General features: G+C 38.5%; 1 protein-coding gene and 1 long non-coding RNA gene across 4 annotated transcripts in view; both read right to left on the bottom strand.

Moving 5' to 3' along the window:
* Nucleotides 1-2,377: 2,377 nt before the first annotated feature.
* On the bottom strand, nucleotides 2,378-9,899 carry LOC118767769. Its single transcript, XR_005003684.1, has 2 exons — nucleotides 9,860-9,899; nucleotides 2,378-3,237 (listed from the first exon to the last, which is right to left on the bottom strand). It is a non-coding gene; the product is annotated as an uncharacterized LOC118767769 (long non-coding RNA).
* The window catches only part of LOC115224017, a 231,153-nt gene continuing 210,389 nt past the window's right edge, over nucleotides 2,378-23,141 (bottom strand). For all 3 annotated transcript variants that reach the window (XM_036512892.1, XM_029794807.2, XM_036512894.1), the window contains one exon: nucleotides 2,378-7,727. In XM_036512892.1, coding sequence (XP_036368785.1) covers nucleotides 3,638-7,390 — 3,753 coding nt within the window. In that variant the 5' untranslated portion in view covers nucleotides 7,391-7,727 and the 3' untranslated portion in view covers nucleotides 2,378-3,637. The remainder of the gene's footprint in view (nucleotides 7,728-23,141) is intronic.

The following is a 23,141-nucleotide window of genomic DNA, read 5'->3' as shown; positions in this document are numbered from 1 at the left end:
AGCTGGTATATATTTTATCAACCCTGAAAGCGATAAAAGGCAAAGTAGGCCTCAATGGTTTTTGAACTCAGAACGAAAAGACAGATGAAATGCCACTAAGCATTTTGCCTGGTGTGGTAATAATTCTGCCAGCCTGATGCCTTGCAACATTGCAATCATATTAAAGTTCCATGTTCTGCAGAACTGTCATAGACAATGTTTATCAACCACTATCATCAATATGGGCGAGGCCTCTAAATGGTCGTTTAAGCTACTAGAAATAGCAGCCAAATCTCCCTCTAGTCACACCCCACCATCATAAAAGAAAGCTGCACACATTGAATAATAATATACCATGTCTGAAAATAAGACAGAATGGTCATAGATGGAGCGTCTTTTATTCTGGAACAGCTCTAGTCAATAGACCTATAATTAAATAAATTCCAGTTATGAGTACAGTATACCTAAGGAAGCACTCCGTCGGTTATGACGACGAGGGTTCCGGTTGATCCGAATCAACGGAACAGCCTGCTCGTGAAATTAACGTGTAAGTGGCTGAGCACTCCACAGACACGTGTACCCTTAACGTAGTTCTCGGGGATATTCAGCGTGACACAGAGAGTGACAAGGCCGGCCCCTTGAAATACAGGTACAACAGAAACAGGAAGTAAGAGAAAGTTGTGGTGAAAGAGCACAGCAGGGATCACCACCATCCCCTGCCGGAGCCTTGTGGAGCTTAGGTGTTTTCGCTCAATAAACACTCACAACGCCGGGTCTGGGAATCGAAATCGCGATCCTATGACCGCGAGTCCGCTGCCCTAACCACTGGGCCATTGCGCCTCCAGTTTACCTAAGACTACATTAATCAATGCAGGATGTATGATGTTGTTCAAAGGAGACTTTTGGAAATGGATCAGGGGCTGCCCCACACTATGCCATATGTATCAATGTACACTAACTTACTACCCCAACACCATTACACACACCACAACTAGCACCCCACCATGACTATCACAGATTAGATTAGGAACCACTGAAAGTTGAAGGTATAAACCAAAGTTTGGTTCAACTTTTGAAGTAATAGAGTGGAGGTGATATTAAAATTGCACTGAACATTTGTGTGTGTATATATACATACACAACCAGGTATACATACACACACATATATGCACTCATCAACAAATATACAACAGGGTCGAAGGAAAACATCTTGTGCATACAAACATTCTGTATATATCTTTTATCTTTTACTGGTTTCAGTCGTTTGACTGCAGCTGTTTGACTGCAATACCATGAGGAATTTTTATTTTGCTGAACCACTAAGTTATAGGGATATAAACAGACACAAACACACATATAATATATATATATATACTCTTTTACTTGTTTCAGTCATTTGACTGTGGCCATGCTGGAGCACGGCCTTTAGTCGAGCAAATTGACCCCAGGACTTATTCTTTGGAAGCCTAGTACTTATTCTATTGGTCTTTTTTTTTTTGCCGAACCGCTAAATTACGGGGATGTAAACACACCACCATTGGTTGTCAAGCAATGTTGGGTGGACAAACACAGACACACAAACATACATACATATATATGTATGTATATATATATATATATATATATATATATATATATATATATATATGATGGGCTTCTTTCAGTTTCCGTCTACCAAATCCACTCACAAGGCTTTGGCTGGCCCGAGGCTATAGCAGAAGACACTTGCCCAAGGTGCCATGCAGTGGGAATGAACCCGGAACCATGTAGTTGGTAAGCAAGCTACTTACCACACAGCCACTCCTGCACCTATATATGTATGTATATATATATACGATGGGCTATTTCAGTTTCTTTCTGCCTACCAAATCAACTCACAAAGCTTTGGTCGGCCTGAGGCTATAGTAGAACTATAGAAGATACTTGCCCAAGATGACATGCAGTGGGACTGAACCTGGAACCATGTAGTTGGAAAGCAAACTTTTTACTGCATAGCCATACTTACCTATACATGTGCATGAGTACATATACATGTATGTGTATGCACACACACACATGTATATGTATGTATGTATCTATATATATGTATGTATGTGTGTGTGCACTCACACACACACATATTATATAATGTGCTTTATCATAGAAATTAGGGCTCAATACCCAAAACACATTTGACCCTCACATTCCAATCTGATATTTTTTGATTTTTTAAAAGGACTTATTTTTGGATGGAATATTGAATTTTTTTCTTCCTTTTGTGCAACTGTCAAATTTAGCCCAAACATCCTCTGTGTGTATGTGTGTATATATATATATATATATATACGCATACACACATAGACATCCACCCATACACATATACATGCACATACACTGCACACATGCTATTGATGATTTCTTTTCCTTCTTTGGACCTTTCCCTTTTTCCTTTCTGATGAAGATCTATGCTCGAAATGTCAAAAACTCTCTCTTTTTACCAAGAGTCAAACCATTACATTTCTTATGCTTCTTCTCTTGTTGTTTGTTATTGCTAATTTTGTTTATTTGATTTGACTTCACACACACACACAGAGGCACCCATACATTCTGTACCTACATATTTGTGTAATTAGAGGCTGAGACCATGAATTCTAAAAATACTTAGGTGCTGACCACATATGGATGCGGCCCTATATAACATCACATAGAATGAATGCCAAGATGAATGAAAAAGCATTGTCCATAGAAGGCTTTAAAAATGGGGATTACAACCTCAATATAAATTTGTGGGCATGTTTGTGAGTGTATGCTGGTCTGTATGTGTGCATCCAAGTGCATGTGTATACGTGTACTTCCGTGGTCACACACGTGTGATTTCTTTATGTGTACATAGTTCACTGATTAAAAAGTTTGTTTTTCAATCATGAAGTTTCAGGTTCAATACCACCGTGCAGCACAAGTTTCTTCCAGGGCCTCGAATCAACCCAAGTCTTGTGAATAAAATGACTAGGCATAATGGAGACTGTATGTGTGAAACTTTGGTAAATGGACTGAATGGACCGGACTGGACTGGTAACTAAAAAAGGGGTCAATCATGCTACATGTCATGCAACCCTTAAATTGTCTGAGGATTAAATTAATGGGACAAATGTCTGTGGAATACTCAGCCACTAACACCATAATTCAGTGAATAGGTAGTTTCACTGATTAAACAACTGGAATAACCCCACAGAAATCAATGGGAATCCATTTACTTATATTACATATATGTATATATATCTACATATGAAAGAGTGAGTGAGTTTGTGTGAATGTGCGCACACATGCACATGTAATTATATTTTTAAAAAAACTCTCAGTTCTTGAAAAATCTCAACCATACATGAAACTTCATAATGTAATCTGTCTTTTTCATTGAATTTAAAAAAAAAAAATTATTCACAGCCATCATAGTTTATCTTTTCTTTCCACTTTCTTTCTTGCTTCTCTCATTAACTCCTTCTCCCCCCCACTCCCTCCCCCGACCACCACTCTCTCTTTTTCAGTCACTATAACCACAAACATCACCTTCTTTCTCAAACGATCTATTTTTACCTTGTTTCATTTGTACATCACCATCATCATCATCATCGCTTTATTATTATTGTTATTGTTGTTGTTTTATGAAAAGAAAAAAAGTCTAAACGTTCGTGATTTGGGGATTTGAGTTATGAAAGGGGTAGCTGGTTAAATTTAGATTATCGTTCCGACTACAGTCTGTCGTGTTTAAACTGTCATCAGGTTCCTCCGTCAGAAAGAAGGAAGGTATTTGCTTGGAGAGGTCATCACCGGTTTCCATGCCGTCAGCATTGTCATCAGCCTGAAAGACAGAATTCTCACTAGACGTGTCCTCGTTAATTGCTAGTACGTCAGCAGATGTGACGCTAGAAAGAGACCTGTGACTTGAGTGGTGAAAAAAATGCTCCAGTTCCTTGTCGATGCTGCTGGCCAAACTCAGTGATGGCGCCTTAAATGTAAGTTCACTTCCGGCAGTACTCACACGATTGAATTGGGATGATGACGGAGAGGTCGAGGAGGACAAACACTCTGGAGATGAGCCACTACCAAGAAGGGCATCCTTTGACTGGAAGCCGTTGTTTTGGTGGCACTTGCTGCTGTTACTGTTGCTCCACTGAAGAGTTTTGGGAACTTTGGGAATTGAGACAGGTATTGGTGCTACAGCATGCATTCTTGGTACTCTTGGGCTTTGACGCAACTCTTCCAGCTCTTCATCAGTACGGAAACGGACAAAACCGTTTTGAACGATAAGCATCGAGTCAGGCTCGTCCAATGCTAAGTTTTCACTTTCTTGACTCAGAGAAATTGTTAACGGAATTATTTCATAACCAGCAGCTTTGATTTCTTTGCGCCGTGTGTCTTTTGAAATTCCAATGCTACTTATGTTTTCATCCATGTTGGTCCAGCTGATGTCTTTATGAGAATTCCACATGTTTTCCTTGCGACACAACCATGTGTAAGACGAACAGTAAAACCAAGGGTCGCAGCCATATTTGCTACGATGCTTAAAGGGAAGCGTGCTTATATAAGTAGTTATTATACAAAACAAGAATTCAAAGAAACGAACAGCAGTTTGATAACCCCACCAGGGCCAAGCTCTTGGAAGTTCATTTGGGAAAATGCCCAAGAAATACAGAGCTGAATATACTTGTAGACATGTACAAAATGTACCAATAATGGAACTAAAAAGAGCAACAGTTACACCAAGGCAGAGGGTGAGTCGTTCCTTGTATATTGTATAGTTGTCCATGTGGATTTTGGCTTCACGGAGTTGAAGCAAGAGTTTTTGTCTTTTCTCAGCAGCAAAATGCAATCTTTTGTAAACATATATGTAACCCAAGAAAAGAGAAAGACCCCAGAGCACAAAGAATATTTGGCAGACAAACAGAAAAATGTTGACAGAAAGGGACAGTCCAATGAGTATTGCAGCAGTGATGGGCAGGATAAAATGAACGACTATAATAGTAATTAATAAGGGCAAACACTGGAATTTGGATGACAAATAATAAACTTTGGCAGTTTTAAGGAAGGCATAAAAGATTAATGCAAATGCTGATGTAAGGCAAGGAAATGCCAAGTAAAATAAGAGGAATCCAATGAGATAATGGTATGTGTGGTCTGAGTTGTAACCATCAACCAGCAAGAACAGAGCTCTTAACAGACAAAATGTAAAGAGGAGCAGATTTACTGCCACAAAGTAGTAGTTGCTTAGTAAGTGTATAGTATGTCGCAGTCGCAGTAGACAGATCAACAGATAAATGGCAAGAAGAGCAAACAGAGAACCGAAAGTATAAATGTGAACGTGCCAAGCCGCTTTCCACTCCTGCTTTGCTGCTTTCCAATCTGGGACAATTAAGTAAGAGTTTTGAGTGCCCTTACGTTCTTTTACACTGAAGTTTGTAGTAGAAGGGTCAGATGTCGAAGTTTGTAGTGGCTTGAATATTGTTGCGATTGTTGTTGTAAAGGTATTGGATTTGGTTTCTAATGTGTTTTTAGTCCAGCCAGCAGTAGGTGAAGCTGTTGCCTTACTTTCAACAGAGGCCCCGTTTGTGCTGACAAAAAATTTGTATTTAGAACTTGGAAATGTCTGACTAAAACTAGTAGAATTAAAACCAGTATTTGGTGTTGGTTGCAGCAGTGTAAATAATTGACTGCTGGAAACTGTATTTGGGTGAAGAGTAAAAGATTTGAATAGACTGTTAGTGGGAGGAAGAGAAGATTTAGAAATAACTGTAGTTTCTTCATTGACAGGTTTTGTCAGTAGTCTTGAATTATTATTGCTGGAAAGTGTTTTTGTTGTTGAATCAAGTTTGAGGGTCTTTGAGGATAAATTTGGATTGTGGACTGTGGTTGTCTGAACTGGCAAGGAACTCTGTTTGGTGTCTAAGGTAGCCAATAAAGAATTGTTCAACAGTAGAACAATGTTTGAAGTTGACAGTGATGCAGTGCGCAGCTGATTACTTAGAAGTGATACATTCTTCTTTGACCGTCTATTTGTCGGGGCATAAGTTGGGGTCAAGTGAAGAGAGTTTTCAGTTTTGGGTTGAGTGTTGGTATCAGTTGAGTCGTTCTTCAGTTGTAAGGTTATAAATGGTGTTGGCATTTTGGTCATTAGAGGCCCTTCGCTACCAGAATGCAAAAGATGTGAAGTTAATCCACTAGGTTCAAACTTGGAACTAGTTACAGGGTGAATATTTGTGGAAGTGGTGACTGTATTTAATGGTAAGGAATTATAAATGGGAGTCACCATTGCCATTGAAGGTTTACTTTGAGGAGCTGATGATGTTGATTGAACAAACAAAGAAGTTGAAGCTGTTTTGTGACTGGAAGACAAAAGAATAGCTTCTGATTTTGAAGCTGTGATGGAACTCTGGGGTAATGGAATTGATGAAGAAACAATCTTTGGCAATGAAGAGAAAGCTGTTGGCTGCTGTGTTTTGTAAGGAATACTTTTAGTGTCAACATCTGTAATCATTGTAGTTTTAATAAAACTGGTGGTTGGTGTTGGTGTTATCTTATCAGGAGGATTATGGACGAAGGATGCAGCTGCAGTTGGCTTTATATTCTTAGATCGAGATGAGGTTGCCGCTGTTGGATTTATAACCTTGGATCGTGGATTATAGATTAATGAAGCAGCGGCTGTTGGCTGTATAATCTTAGAACGGGGCTTACGAACATAAGAGGCAGCAGCTATTGTTGGTCTTGTAGTCTTACGCCGCCGATTACGGCTTGAGGAAGCAGCAGTTTCTGTTTGTTTTTTAGTCTTACGCCGTGGATTATGGCTGGAGGAAGCAGCAGTTTTTGTTGGTTTAGTAATTTTCGGAGTTGGGTTGGGGAGATTGTTGTTAGTGGATAGAGTATTGTTGGAGGAAACATTTTGTTCTTCAGCAGATTTCCTTTTTGCCTTCTTCTTGGCTTGAGTTCGTAAACTGTCTGCAGACCGCTTAAAACGTCCCAAATGCAACTGCGGAGAATAACCATCAATTGGTTGTTGTGTGTTGGAAACTGTATCGTGGCAGTTATATTTTATGCTTCTGATTGGTAGATTTTTGGTAGAGAATAATTTGTAAAGGATGTTTCTATATCTACATTTTAACTCTGCAGCAGACATGTGTGAGATTTTAAACTCTTGTTTTTTAAGCCGTCCAATTTTTCTGTTGGAGCCTAAAGGTGATATCTCTAAATTGGTCCGAGTTCTCTTGATTGGAATATGCATTAAGCCATGAGACTGAATGAATGTCTTAGAGGCTGGGACATATTTTAATAATATTGTATCGTTGGAATAACCAGCAACTGTGGGTATGTACAATAGTAAAGATTGTAATATGCAAGCAAGAATTAACCAGGAAAGAGATATCTGCAAAATAGTTTCCATGTTGTCGCTTCTGTAGCGTACAACATGTGCCAATGTTATCGGTGAATGTCTTTCAAATTAGAAAACAACCTTTTTAATGCATAATGCCGGTATTCTGCCTCATATATCAATATACTGAGCATATTCTTCAGTGAGTGAGAATTGGGCAGTATAATTAAAAGAATACTGAAAGATTAGGAAACAACTGTGGCAAAGAAATCAGCATCCTCGGGAAAATTTCTGATACATAGAAAGATGGAATATTCCTTGTTGACAACTGTAATAGTCTTGAAGGTAGTAGCGCTTATAAGAAATTGGTAGTTATGGATGTTGAACCACTTCAGATAGTAATAGATTTCTGAAGAAGAAAGAGAAAGAAAAAAGGAAAATTAATGAGCAAATAAAACATAATTCAAGAATTCAAGCAAATTAAACAAAGTAAAATTTTGATCTTTATTGGAGAAAAACCCTTATTAAACATAACCTAGATCAAGATTATTTTCAAAATCTGGGTACAGGTGCTGTGTTGGTTAAGAAATTTACTTGGGTTCATTCCCACAGGGAAGTGTGTTTTTTACTATAACTCCAAACATATACACACACAGTTACATATATATACATATATATACATATATACGACGGGCTTCTTTCAGTTTCCATTTACCAAATCCACTCACAAGGCTTTGGTCAGCCCAAGGCTATAGTAGAAGACACTTGCCGAAGTTGCCATGCAGTAGGACTGAACCTGGAACCATGTGGTGCATAAGCAAGCTACTTACCACACAGCCACTCCTGCACCTATGTATATAATTATATGGTGGAAATCAACTCATGACTGAGTAAGACTACTTCCTAAAGTCAGTAAGTCTGTGCAAACATTCCAAGAGATGAGAGATGGAGAGATGAGTGATAGAGAGACGACTGATGGAGGGGTGGGTGATGGGAGGGTTGAGTGATGGAGGGGAGAATGACGCAAGGATGAAATGAAATGAATATATCGCTTTACAAGAAATTTGGTTTACAATAAGAAAGAAGCTATCTGTCCAATCTGTGGCTCATTGTGGGCCAGATATTTTCAACACTTTAATACTAACCAGCTTGACACTGGTTCTATGATACAAAACTTGCTAGAAAAATGTTTATTTTTGAACAAAGCCCCCACCAAAAAACTTGCTTCCCAAACACATGGCTCCTGGTTCAGTCCCACTGTGTGGTGCCTTGGGCAAGTGTCTTCTACTATAGCCTGAGGCTGATCAAGGCCTTGTGAGTGGATTTGGTAGATGGAAACTGAAAGCAGCCTATCACCTAATATCGATTGATTTTCGTTATTGTTCCCTTTTGCCTGCATGGATTGTTTTCAAGTACTTTGGTTTTTCTGGGAGCCCCTTTTAAAGTAGAAGGAATAGCTAAGATTTTTTGACTGCTATTTCTAAACTTCGGTATGTGGTGAAGCAAATCTTTGCTGAACCCTAATTATAAAGTATTACTTAAGCTTACCATGAAATGGTCTTTTTCATGCCGAATTCTACTTGGTGAAATTACTGATTACTTCTTAATTAATTAATTTTACCCTTTGTTATTATTGATATATATATATATGAGACACCATGATGAAGCTGGTCCTGAATGACAACCAAGGCCAAGGAAAACCGCTTGACAAACACAAAGAAACTGAGGCATCCTGTTGAGCTGAGGATAATCTGTTTCTTTTCAGATGAAAAGAACTCCTACCTAGACAAGATGCACATTGCCCAGAACAACAATCCATGTGGTATTTCAATTATCATAAAAACTAAGTGCCCCCAAATTGTGATGGTTTTCGGGTGTCTCTCCAGTGAAGGTGACGTCATGCCACCCTACATCTTTGAAGAGGGCCTAAGGCTCAATTCAGACGGCTATGTGAAGCCGGTGGGGACTGTGGTCAAACCCTGGCTGCAGTGCATTTGAACTGAAAGGCCATATGTGTGGCAGCAGGATTTGGCTCCATCCCATACTGCTCCATCCCATACTTCACCAGCCCCTATTTCTGGCCTTCTAATTCCTCTAATTGTAATCCTATGGGATTACTAGTAATTATTCTGCCTGCAACACCAAGGCTGAGTTGGAGGCCAAGATCAAAAAAGTGTTTAAAGATCTTCCCAGGGACACAGGGAAGGACGCATGTGCCAGGTTCTGGGACCAACTTAAAACCATCGCGGAAGCTGAGGGTGGTTACTTTGAGTAAACCGTTATCTCCCAGCCATAATCTAGTTGATATCTCTCTTTCTCTCTTTTACTTGTTTCAGTCATTTGACTGCGGCCATGCTGGAGCACCGCCTTTAGTCGAGCAAATCGACCTCAGGACTCATTCTTTGTAAGCCCAGTACTTATTCTATTGGTCTCTTTTGCTGAACCGCTAAGTGACGGGGACGCAAACACACCAGCATCGGTTGTCAAACAATGCTAGGGGGACAAACACAGACACACAAACACATACACACACACACACACATATATATATATATATATATATATATATATATATATATATATATATACACATATATACGACAGTATATATGTATTATAATTTTTAAAAATACTTTTATTTTGGGATGGCATATGATGTCTTTTTTTTCATTTTATGCAAACTGTCAAATTTATCCCGAACACTTTGTGTTGAATCTGGAAGGAAACAAGCAAAGTCGTTCAAGGTGAGATTTGAACATGAAATGCTAGAATTTGAAATAAATACTGCAAGTCATTTTGCCTGATGCTCTAATGATACTGCCAATGTCAAATAACCTGCCTAGTACTTTTTAATTCCAGCTTTATATTTTGAGAGCAGTTTATCCTTTAATCCTTCCAAGGTTGATAAAATAAGTAAATTTATACATTATCATGGATGTAGCTTAGAGTTTGAAGGGTTCTATCAAGCTTACTCTCTCTCTAGACCAGTGGTTTTCAACCAGGGTTCCACCAGTACAGTGCAGGGGTTCCGCAAGAAGTTACAAAACTGCTAAAATCATCAGTAATTTTAAAGTCTCCTGTGCAGATATGTGTGCATAAGACTATTAAATTATTGCACAGGGGTTCCTCGAGCCAGTGGAATGCTTCCTTGGGGTTCCGCTCCAGCAAAAAGTTTGAAAAGCACTGCTCTAGACACACACAGACACACATGTACACAAATACATTTTGAATGGTGACCCCACAAGCCAATAGAACATAGGGCAAAAATTGCTACAACCACAACATTGCCCAATGGATTACAGGACAATCCCCAATGTAATATAGAACACCAGACCCAGCCCCAGACTAAATCCTAACCAATAGAATACAGGCCCTCCATTAACAACCACCAACATTATAGTAACTACACACCAAAACACTGTTTAATATTGTTATCACTATGTAACATTTTGTACTAATCTATAGCTTGAAATGTTTCACTTTTAGATTTTATGTTTGGTGGTGGTGGTAGGAGTGGTGTTTGTTTCTCTCTGTCTTTATCCTTTCTTTCTTCTTTCAATGAGAAGGTTGTTTGTCCATTTGGTCAGGATGGAGTAGACAGCCTTATCTAATTTTACTGAGAGGAAATGTTTTTCACCCATAAACCATCGTGCATACATATGCTGAGAAATCAATTAAGAAATAATTTCTAACACACAAACTCTTTCATATGTGAGGGGGGGGGGGAGATTATATAAAAAACATTACCCTTCAAAAACATTAAAAGACATGTTGTGTATTGCACTTGTTGCAAACATAAAGAAATGTATGTGTGAATATGTGTACAAAACTGAACTTTATGTTTACTTTTTTTTCCTTGTCCTATATATATATACATACATACATATATATATACATACACATATATATACATACATACACATACGTATATAGATACACACACACATGTATATTTCATGTTATGCTAAGAAATGGTGCACACAAACAGAATTTTGTTTATTCGAGTCAAATATAACAAACTACTCCAAATTGTTGTTGGAGAATCTGCATAAATGGAGTCTAGATCGGTTAGTTTGTACTGGTATCGAGTTGTATAAGTTGTAATAATGAAATCAATCATCATCATCATCATCATTGTTCAACCGTGGTCGAGACATTCATAGTCTTTTCAAATGGCTAATAATGTGTGCGCGCGCCACTACTACACACATTGGAAAGCATTGTACAACCAAGTACTAAAGATCTTTCCTCCTCCATGAAACAAAGCTGTTCCTGCTGGACGTCAACCCAGTATTTCTAAGCTACGGACCCAGTGATTTATTGTAAGGTTATCTCCCTAGATAGATTGCCTTCACTACGGCTAAGGAGCCCTTCTACCCTTTCAAACCAAATAGGGATATTTTGAGATCATTTAATATGTGTGTTTCAAGTTTGCATATTATCTAATATATAATAGGAAATGCATCCATTACATAAACCTTCCTCAGTTAAAAGCATTTCAAAACATATTTAAGGGATAACCAACACCCTCCCAATAAACCTCCCATAAACAGGTGAAAAACCTGTAAATAATACCAACCTGCCAACTAACTAATCCTTACCACATTCTTACATTCTTTTGTGGACCCCTAAAAGCCGACATATCAAGTAACACCTAAATACAAAGGTCAAAACACTGGACTGAATTCTAAAATTTAACTTTTACATTCTAAAAACAAAAGGTAAATATCCCATTAATATGTAAATAAAACCAACAACAATCATACAAAGTGAGGGATCTTCTGTCTAAGAATCTAACTACATTCTATTGTGAACACCTATGACCCGAAGATGATGCACTTAAAAATACACACTACATGCAGGAATAAATTCTAGCAATTAGCACTTCCCCAAATTTAATCAATAAAAATTCTCCATAGGTGCAGGTGTAGTTGAGTGGTAAAGAAGCTTGCTTCCCAACCACGTAGCTCTGGGTTCAGTCCCACTGCTTAGAACCTTGGACAAGTGTCTTCTACTATAGCCTTGGGCTGACCAAATCCTTGTGAGCAGATTTGATAGATTGAAACTGAAAGAAGCCTGTTATATATATTCTTTTTATATGATTCAGCCCTGCGGCTGCGGCCATGCTGGAGCACCGCTATGTATATATTTATGTATGTCTTTGTGTTTCCCTCACCATCACTGCTTGACAATTGATACTGGTGTGTTTATGTTCCTGTAACTTAGCAGTTTGGCAGAAGAGACCGATAGAATAAGTACTAGGCTTAGAAAGAATAAGTTCTGGAGTCAATATATTCGACTAAAACCCTTTAAGGCAATGCTCCAGCATGGCCACAGTCAAATGACTGAAACAAGTAAAAGGATAAAAGAACACCATATGGCCATCACAACCTATGATACAACCTAATTATCATTCAACAAATGATTGATACATACCTACGATACATACATATATACACATACATACATTTTTATACATAACATACACACACACACAGATACACATACAAACATAAACTAAAGTCAGTTTGAAAAATTTTAGTGGATTTTTAACTTTAATGTCTTTTTGTCAGCACATCATTATCAATAAAATTATAGCAGAAATATATAGTATACAAAAGGAGTAATTGTGTGTGTTGTGATGATGATGATGACGACAATGTTAATCTTGTTGTTGGTGTTATAATGTTTGTTGCAGTAATGGTGCTGTAAATGCTGGTAATTTAGGAGTGGATTTGCTTTAATCAATTCCATTGTCTCAGGACGTACGATGCCTGAGTTTATGTGTGAATTATTCATATGTGGGTCCATAAGTAGATGAACACACACACACACGCAAATATGTACATATCACGCGCGCGTGCACACACACACACACAAGTATATGGATCTTTGTCAGTTTCTACAAGGCATATACGGTTGTTCTATCACCTGAGCTAGGCTGGGTGAGTATTCCAGAGATGCATGCATTTTTAATGTAACTCTCAGCTCAAATCAACAAGACTGGTCCTTTAAATCACAACTACAATCTATCATCCAGTTGGTGATTCTGTACAGTTTCCACCAACCCAATTTCCACAGTGGTGGTGGTGGTGGTGATAGTGGAGGTAGGGTTGGTTTGCCTAAGGCAACGCTTTTAAGGCGTTAGCACTTTTGGGTTTGCTGTATAAGCTTGTACAGGCAGTATTGACCCTGAGGAAGGATTAGAGTGGGACACTTTATTTCACATTGCTCCAGTTCACTCAGCTGCAGAAATGAGTTGCAACATCATTGGTGCCAAGCTGTATTGGCCCCTTTACCTTTCCCTTGGATAACATTCGCTGCATACACTTTAGCTACAGCACTCGCCCAATTTCACCCACAAGGTACAGGTTCACCTCTCAAGGTGCCACACAGTGGGACTGAACCTAAGGCTTTGTGATGGCAAAGCATTCATCCAAGCTGTGTCCACCACAACCACCTCTGAACCCCTCTTACATCCAAATCATCATCATCATTCAATGTCCATTTTCCTTGCTGGCATGGGTTGGATGGTTCGACCAGAGTTGGCAAGTAGGAGAGCTGCAAAATGTTCCAGCCTGATTTGGCTTCGGTGACTGGATCCCTTCCTAATGCCAACCACTTTAGAGAGTGTTCTGGGTGCTTTTTATGTGGCACCTGCACTGATGCTATTATGTGGTGCTGGCATAGATGCTTTTCATAGGCTCACTAGTACAGGGTTTGTGCAGGCTAGTCCCCTTCAGCAGGGGGAGCGGCATTAACACTTCTGCTAATCCACATGCATAGAATAAAAATTAATAAATGGCCCTCTTTTAGTTTTGATGAATGTTGACGCAACAGGGTAGACAGCCTTCTTAATGAATTAAACCAGAAGTGGCTGAATGTTTCTAGTATAACTGTACCTGTAACTTAATCTCAGGAGGAATCCACTTGACACAGTGTGACAAGGCTGAATATATGAATTACAAATTAGGCTTCAAAACAGTTTCCAACAACTAGATTTCACTCACAAAGCTTGGGTTAAACTGGAAGTTAGAGTAAAAGATATTTGTTCAAGATGTCCTGCATTGGGATAAAACCTGGGACATAAGGGTTGTGAAATCAACTCCTTAACTATTTGCATCCATGTAGATATTACATCATCATCATAACTTAACATCTGTTTTCCATACAGGCATGGGTTGGATGGTTTGACAAGAGCTAGCAAGCCAAAAGACTGTACTAGGCATTAACATTTGTTTTGGTATGGTTTTATATATATATAAGATTAATATAAGCAGCTACGGGCAATGTGATACCAGAAAGGAAAAATTCAATCATCACTAAATGTGACTAAGGGTGCTGACGCACCTACATTGCTAGAAATAAAAGTTAAAATACTCTTAATGCTGTAGGAAGAGCACATATATGTTGACAGGGGAGCCAATTGCCCCATGCTGACTCGAAAATCCTCAGACTAGATGTCTAGTTTCATCTATTCTGTAGATCTCATTAGTGGGGACTGCTTGAACAGCACATGTTCAGCTAATTCTGTCTGTCTGCATATATGTATTTACCATAAAAATTTATGGATGATTTAGTGGGATGCTAATGTGTATTTAAAAAATTAATATAAACAGCTAAGCACAAGCATGGCTATGTGGTAAGAAACTTGCTTCCCAACTACATGGTTCAGGGTTCAGTCCCACAGCTTAGGATCTTGGGCAAGTGTCTTTTACTATAGCCTCTGGCTGACTAAAGATTTGTGAGTGGATTTGGAAGACATAAACTGAAAGAAGGACACAGATCGTGTCGTATAGCCAGCTGGATATGATTTCTCCTGGGGCTAAATTACAGCAACATTCGTCCTAAACCAGGACTGCCATGTTTTGTTGGCAAACAATCTTTATTCCAAAGTACTGTTGCTGAATATCTCTCATTGTGAGATTTAAAAATAGTAATTTTATAATGAAAGAAGCCTGTTGTATTCTTGTATATATATATATATATATATATGTGTGTGTGTGTGTGTGTTTGTCCCTTGTCATTACTCAACAACTGATGTTTGTATATTTACATCCCTATAACTTAGCGGCATGACAAAATAAACTGATAGAATAAGTACCAGGCTTAAAAAAAGTATTGTGGTCAATTCTTTTAACTAAAAATTCTTCAAGGGGGTGCCCTAGCATGGCCACAGTCTAATGGTTGAAACAAGTAAAAGATAAGATATATAAACGTAGACACAGACATTAGATACTGATTGTTGTGATTAGCTGTTAACGAGAACTTAACCGAGAGCTAATACAGTATCCACTTGGATAATATATCCCTCCAAACTCACTTTTATATATATATACATATATATATATATATATATAATATATATATATATATAGTTAATCCAAACATGAAAACACAAAGAGAAAACACAACAATGCGAGGACGTGGAACAAATATAGTATTATTGGACGCTCAGGAAGGAAGAGAAGAAGGAGGGTTTAACGTTTCGAGTGGAGCTCTTTGTCAGAAACATAGGAAAAGGAAAGATCCAGAGAAGGGAAGACGGAGGAAAAAAAAATCGCCAACGGTACACACGCGGTCACATATATATATATATATATGTTTATACATATATATGATGTTTGTTTTTATGTTATAATAAAAATAATTTTACATTAAACTGGACAATTACTCAATACTTTTGGTAGAATACTATTTACAGGGACATAAATACACCAACACTGGTTCTCAAGCAATGGCAAGAAATAAACACAAAGATGAAGACAAACACACACACACACATATATATATACGATGGACTTCTATCAGTTTCCATCTACCAAATCCACTCACAAGGATTTGGTCAGCCTGAGACTATTGTAGAAGACACTTGCCTAAGGTGCCATGCAGTAGGACTGAACCCAGGACCATGTGGTCAATTCACCAAAAATGACTTCAAAGTTTCAACCAGTTAAGCCATCATTGGACACGCATGCGCGGGCATGCACACACATGTATATATTCGTACATAGAATGCATATATATGTACATGCTTAGAGACACAGACAGGTACATACATATTTGCATGCATATATAGATGCACATATATAAATATAGAAATACATGCATTGCACACATATACAAATACATACACACATATTTACATGCATGTATAGACACATCCATATATAGATATACATACATTACATGCATATAAAGGCCTTTACACACAGAGCTTTTCTTTTCTCTTAAGTTTTATATTCATACATATATAGAATATGTATGTACACACATCTCTATCTACAGTCACACACACACTCTCTCTCTCTCTCTCTCTTTCTTTCTCTATCTGTCTGTGTGTCTGTCTCTCACTCGAAAACATAAGATAGAGGAAATCGAGAAATATATCTCTGAAGCAACCATAAATTATTTTAGAGAAAAATAAAAGTTACATCGTAAATTAGTGTTTTATTGTTTTTAAACAGAATTTCTTATATATATATTTTTTTAAAAATGCTTTTCACAAAAGAGTCAATAAGAAAGAATATAAGTGTGTGCACACACGTGTGTTTGTGTGTGTATATATATAGACACACATGTATGCACACATACACACACACATGCACACAAACACACAAAGGAAACTCATAAATATTATGGCAGAATGACATAGATAGATAGATGCATACATACAAAGGCACAGAGAAAGTGTGAGGTATACACACCCAAATGTGCACATGTAAATGTAGATTAAAAAAATGTATCTATAAAAAATGTATATAAGAGCAACGAAAAAGAATATTAGAGTATAAAAGAAATTTATTATTTAACATTTTCAAAATAGAATTTTAATAGTCTGTTTATATTCACTGACTTCATTATTTGAAGCATAGTTTGTTATTTTTTAACCATTTCTTTATAATTTTATTACACACAATACAGAACACAACACAGAACACACACACACTCTCTCTCTCGCACACACTCACTCACACACACTCTCTCTCTCTCTCTCTCTCTCTCACACTCTCTCTCTCTCTCTCGCACACACACGTAAATTTCAAGAAGTCGTTTTGTTAAAAAGTGGTAAGGCTTTGCAATATCTCCTGACATTTATCTTGAAGACAATATGTTGTGCTGCCTTAAAAGAAAACAAGGGAAAAGGTTGGTTACAGAATTTATTTTCTCAGCAACTAGGAGTTGGGGGGCTCCCTGAATAGAAGGTAAATAGATGAATGAGATAGCAGCAATGAAGTTAGAACCAGTTAGAATAATACCCAGTTAGGGGTAGCTATTTCTAGTTTACTTAACACATATACCACAAGATTATGGGTTAGCGTTAGTTAGATACGAAATCCAACCAACAATTCTACTCAGAATCTGGGATGCATCCTCGTATGATTTGGGAGTGACAGCTCAAACTAATTGGCCGTGTTGCTTGATTTTCTGAGTGAGATCCTTATTTCTTTATTGCCCACAAGGACAGACAAATGGATTAAGTTGATTACATCGACCCCAGTGCGTAACTGGTACTTATTTAATTGACTATGCCTGTGCCTACATATATACTTACACGCGCACACACACACACACACACACACAAAGAGTCAATAGGTAGAGTTAGATAAGCTCAGTGTAGAAAACATATTGTAGTTCTCAAATTCATTTAAACTTAACCCTTTCGATACCAACCCGGCTGAAACCGCCTCTGGCTCTGTAGTACAAATGCTTTGTTCTCATAAGTTTTGAATTAAAATCTTCCACCAAACTTTAGTCATGATTTATGCTCTTAACCCGAGTTTAATGATAATTAAATTATTTTACTAAATTCTTTGTTATATTTAAAATTAATTGAAAGAAACACAAAGCTTACTTAACACATATACCACAAGATTATGGGTTAGCATTAGTTAGATACGAAATCCAACCAACAACTCTACTCAGAATCTGGGATGCATCCTTGTATGATTTGGGAGTGACAGCTCAAACTAATTGGCCATGTTGCTTGATTTTCTGAGTGAGATCCTTATTTCTTTATTGCCCACAAGGACAGACAAATGGATTAAGTTGATTACATCGACCCCAGTGCGTAACTGGTACTTATTTAATTGACCTCGAAAGGATGAAAGGCAAAGTTGACCTCGGCGGAATTTGAACTCAGAACGTAACGGCAGACGAAATACTGCTAAGCATTTCACTCGGCGTGCTCACATGTCTGCCAGCTCGCCACCTTTCTGAGTTAGATCCTGCTTACTGTGTTCTCTTCACTGAGGATCCAGCTGGGTTGATGGCTCATGTCGGTTGACCAGACCACATACCACATGGTATGAGGAGGTATACCACAAAGATGAGAACTGACTAGGACTCTGCTTGAAGGGTGACCTGGGAGGACCCAGAAATATACCGAGAAATGGTGAATGCAGCAACACACTGCAACAGTGCATGCTTCCTACCCTCACATCTGATCTGATATATATGATACTATTAGTGAAGATGCCGACGACCGCTCGGTTCAAAGTCTCTCTTGACCAGAAATGGCCTGAACTCTTTGCATGAACACCACCCTGTACATAACTCCATGTCCCCCTACATGGCCTTGCTTTTTGCTTTTTGAGCCAAAAAATTAACTTAACTAACTTAACTTAACTTATTAGGAAAAGAATGAAGATCACATGTCCTTATTATAATAGATGTGTTATAGAATTAAAACCTATTCTTTCAAAACACTTTAAAATGTCCCTACTGTATAGTATAGCTATGAAGGTGGTGTCATGGCTGGATGGTTAAAATATTTGCTTTACAGACATGTGCTTTCAGGTTCAATCCCACTGCACAAAACCCAGAGTAAACGTGTGTTCAGGCTTGGCCCCATTGTACAACACCTTGGCCAAATGTTTTCTACTATAGACCTGGAATGACCAAAGCATTGTGAAAGGGTTTGGTAGACAGAAGCTGAAGGAAGCCTGTTGTGTGTGTGTGTGTATGTGTGTGCTTGTTCTGATATCGCGTACTAGTTGTAAACAAATATCACCATCATTTAAGTGGTGTCATTTATTTGCAATCCTTTGGGAAAATATCTCTGACCACTGTGCATTTCATGTTTGAAGGGCTAAAGGAAACATTAGTTTGTTTGGGAACAGGTCAGTAATTTCATTTGAGCTGTGCAAGAATGAGAAAAGTGGATGTTAAAATGAGGATGACAACTGCTGCTGCTACTGCTACTAATTCAAGAAATGTGTGAGTCTATACATAATCACTCAGGCTATTAGAAGCAGCAGTCAAATTTGTCTCAAATTATACCCTACCAAAGAAGAAAAGGCACAGCTGAGGCTGTGTGGTAAGAATCTTGCTTCCCAACCACATGGTTCCAGGTTCAGTCCCCGTTTGGCACCTTGGGTAAGTGCCTTTGATTTTAGCCTTGGACTGATCAAAGCCTTGAGAGTGGATTTGGTAGACAGAAAGAAACTGAAAGAAGCCTGTTGTATATGTGTGTGTGTCTTTGCTTGTCCCCCACCACCACTTGACAACCGGTGTTGGTGTGTTTATGTCTACATAAATTCGTGGTTTGGCAAAAGATACCGATAGAATAAGCACAAGGCCTAAAAAACAGTTTTGAGGTCAATTTCTTCAACTAAAACGCTTCAAGGTGGTGCCCCAGCATGGCCACAGTCAAATGACTGAAACAAGTAAAAGATAAAAAATACCACCTTAAACAAAAATGAAGATACACTGGATAATATAGAGCTACATAAAATACAAATAATTGTGAGAAATACAGAATGCTACCATATGGCACAAGACCCTTCCTCCAATGCTCCTTCCCCTTTCAAAGATTCCTTGTCTTGTGAGTTACTTGGTGACCCTGCCAGTGCAGGTGCCATGTAAAAAAGCATCAAGTCCACTTTGTGTGGTGGTTGGCATATGGAAAGCGGCGAGCTGGCAGAAACATTAGCGCGCCGGGTGAAATGCGTAGCCGTATTTCATCTGTCGTTACGTTCTGAGTTCAAATTCCGCCGAGGTCGACTTTGCCTTTCATCCTTTCGGGGTCGATAAATTAAGTACCAGTTACGCATTGGGGTCGATGTAATCGACTTAATCCCTTTGTCTTTACTTGTTTGCCCCTTCTATGTTTAGCCCCTTGTGGGCAATAAAGAAATAATATGGAAGGGCATCCAACTGTAAAAACCAAGCCAAAACTGACCTTGCCTGTGCTAGTGCCATGTAAAATGCACTCAGCCTACTCTGCAGGGTGGTTGGTGTTAGGAAGGACACCTAGCCATAAAAAAACCCATGCCAACACAGACAGAAGTATGGTGTAAGCTTATACCTGGCCAGCTCCTGTCAAACCATCAAACCCTTGTGAACTTGGAAGGAGGGGAGGACGTTAAATGATGAGGATGATGATGAACATAGCTGGAATACCTTCAATTAAAAGATCTGTTCAGTCAGATGACCAAGGGTTAAACAATAACCTCTAAGGTGACTACTAGCCAATAAGGAAGTCCCTATACAGTCTCTTGGTTTGCTAGAAATAGTAATGAAATTTTTCTGTAATCACACCCTACTATTTGTCTTGGATGAGGAAGATCACATTGAACAATGTACTTTGAGATGTATAATATGACAGGATGGGCAAGGGTGAAATGTCAGTGATCTTAGGTCAGCTAACCTGGGGCTAAATTTTACTGAATGCTTAAGCCATTAATTGCAATATATCTTTTATTTTTCACTCGTTTCGGTCATTAGACTGCAGCCATGCTGGGGCACCACCTCAAAGAATTTTTAGTTGAATGTATTGACCCCAATACTTACTTCTTTAAAGCTTGGTACTTATTCTATCAGTCTTTTTTGCTGAACTGCTAAGTTATGGGGATGTAAACACACCAGGACCAGTAGTGAGGGGGAAGGACAAACACACACTCGATGGGCTTCTTTCAGTTTCTATCTACCAAATTCACTTACAAGGCTTTGGTTGGCCTGAGGCTATAGTAAAAGACACTTGCCCAAGGTTCCACATGTGGGATTGAACCTAATGCAAAAAATTATACAAAACACACAAATATTCATGTGTACACATATGACAGGGTGCTGAAAAGTTCCTGACTTTAAGGGTATTGCAAAAGGCTTGGTTGGAGGCCCAACCTTCTGAGTTCTTTTAAAGGGCTTAAGAAAAATTGAAGGACTGCTGCAATGAGTGTGTGAATCTGAGAGGGGAATGTTTTGAACAAAATCATAATTTTCTTTTACTCAGAGCCAGGAACTTTTCAGCACCTTCTTATATGCATAGATGCATGTGCACAAAAATATTCACTCTCATATACAGGCACAGGTGTGGCTGTGTTGTAAGAAGTTGGCTTCCCAGCCACATGGTTCTGGGTTCAGTCTCACTGCATAGCACCTTGTACAAGTATCTTCTACTATAGCCTTGAATCAACCAAAGTCATGTGAGTGAATCTGATAAATGGAAACTGAAAGTAGCTCATCATGTGTGTGTGTGTCCGCCCGCTGCTTGACAATTGGTGTTTGTTTGTTTACATCCTTGGTAAAAGAGACTGATAGAATAAGTACAAGATTTTAAAAAAGAAAGTATTAGAGTTGATCTGTTGAAATAAACCTTTCAAGACAGTGCTCCAGTATGGCCAGACCAACAACAGAAACAAAACAAAAGATACAGAAATGCAGACAATCACACATTCAGAAACACATAAAGTGTTGTGCATACACACACACACAAACAGAAGCAAACACTGACAGCCCCTTATATATTTAATTAACAAAGTTAAACATTAACCTTACACTTCCAATGTTTTTTCTATACAGAACCAATCTGACAAACTGCCAACCCACTCCACCGACTGGCACCTGTTTCACACTTCCTTTTCCATGTCTGGCTGTTTACTGGGGCGTGACAGTTATTGGAGAATTTAATCTAATGAATCTATTCCTCCACCTCCACCACTGCCGCCGCCACCACCACCACCACCACCAATAATGTTTTCAAATTTTGGCACAAGGCAAGCAAGTTCAAGGAGGAGATAAGTCAATTACATTAACCCCAGTATTCAACTGGTACTTACAGAACTCAGAATGTAAAGAAGGATGAAATGCTGCTTAGCCTGGCATGCTAACGATTCTGACTGCTCACTTCTATTACTAATAATTATTTTTTTTCTTTTACTCTTTTACTTGTTCCAGTCATTTGACTGCGTCCATGCTGGAGCACCGCCTTTAGTCAAATCAAATCGACCCCAGGACTTATTCTTTGTAAGAATAGTACTTATTCTATTGGTCTCTTTTGCTGAACCGCTAAGTTGTGGCGACCCAAACACACCAGCATCAGTTGTCATGTGATGTTCGGGGGACAAACACAGATACACGACACACATATATATATATGTACATATATACGACGGGCTTCTTTCAGTTTCCGTCTACCAAATCCACTCATAAGGCTTTGGTTGGCCCAAGGCTATAGTAGAAGACACTTGCCATGCAGTGGGACTGAACCCGGAATCATGTGGTTCGTAAGCAAGCTACTTACCACACAGCCACTCCTACTGATAAAAATATTAATGGTTTTAAATCTTGGTACGAGGCCAGCAATTTTTGGAAGAGTCATAAGTTAATTGCATTGACTTCAGTGCTGAGCTGGTACATATTTTATTGACCCTGAAAGGATGGAAGGTAAAATCAACTTTGGTAGATTTTGAACTCAGTGTGTAAAATGTTATAAGAAATACCACAAAGTATTTTGCTTGGCATGCTAATGATTTTGCCAGCTCACAGCCTTAAGAATAAGGTGTTCTCTAATACGCACTGAATGGGTTTGCTACTGAGTGTT

Source organism: Octopus sinensis, linkage group LG24 (assembly GCF_006345805.1).
Source record: "Octopus sinensis linkage group LG24, ASM634580v1, whole genome shotgun sequence".
Lineage (NCBI taxonomy): Eukaryota > Metazoa > Mollusca > Cephalopoda > Octopoda > Octopodidae > Octopus > Octopus sinensis.
Note: the sequence above shows the minus strand (reverse complement) of the source record. Positions and strands in the feature narration are given on the sequence as shown.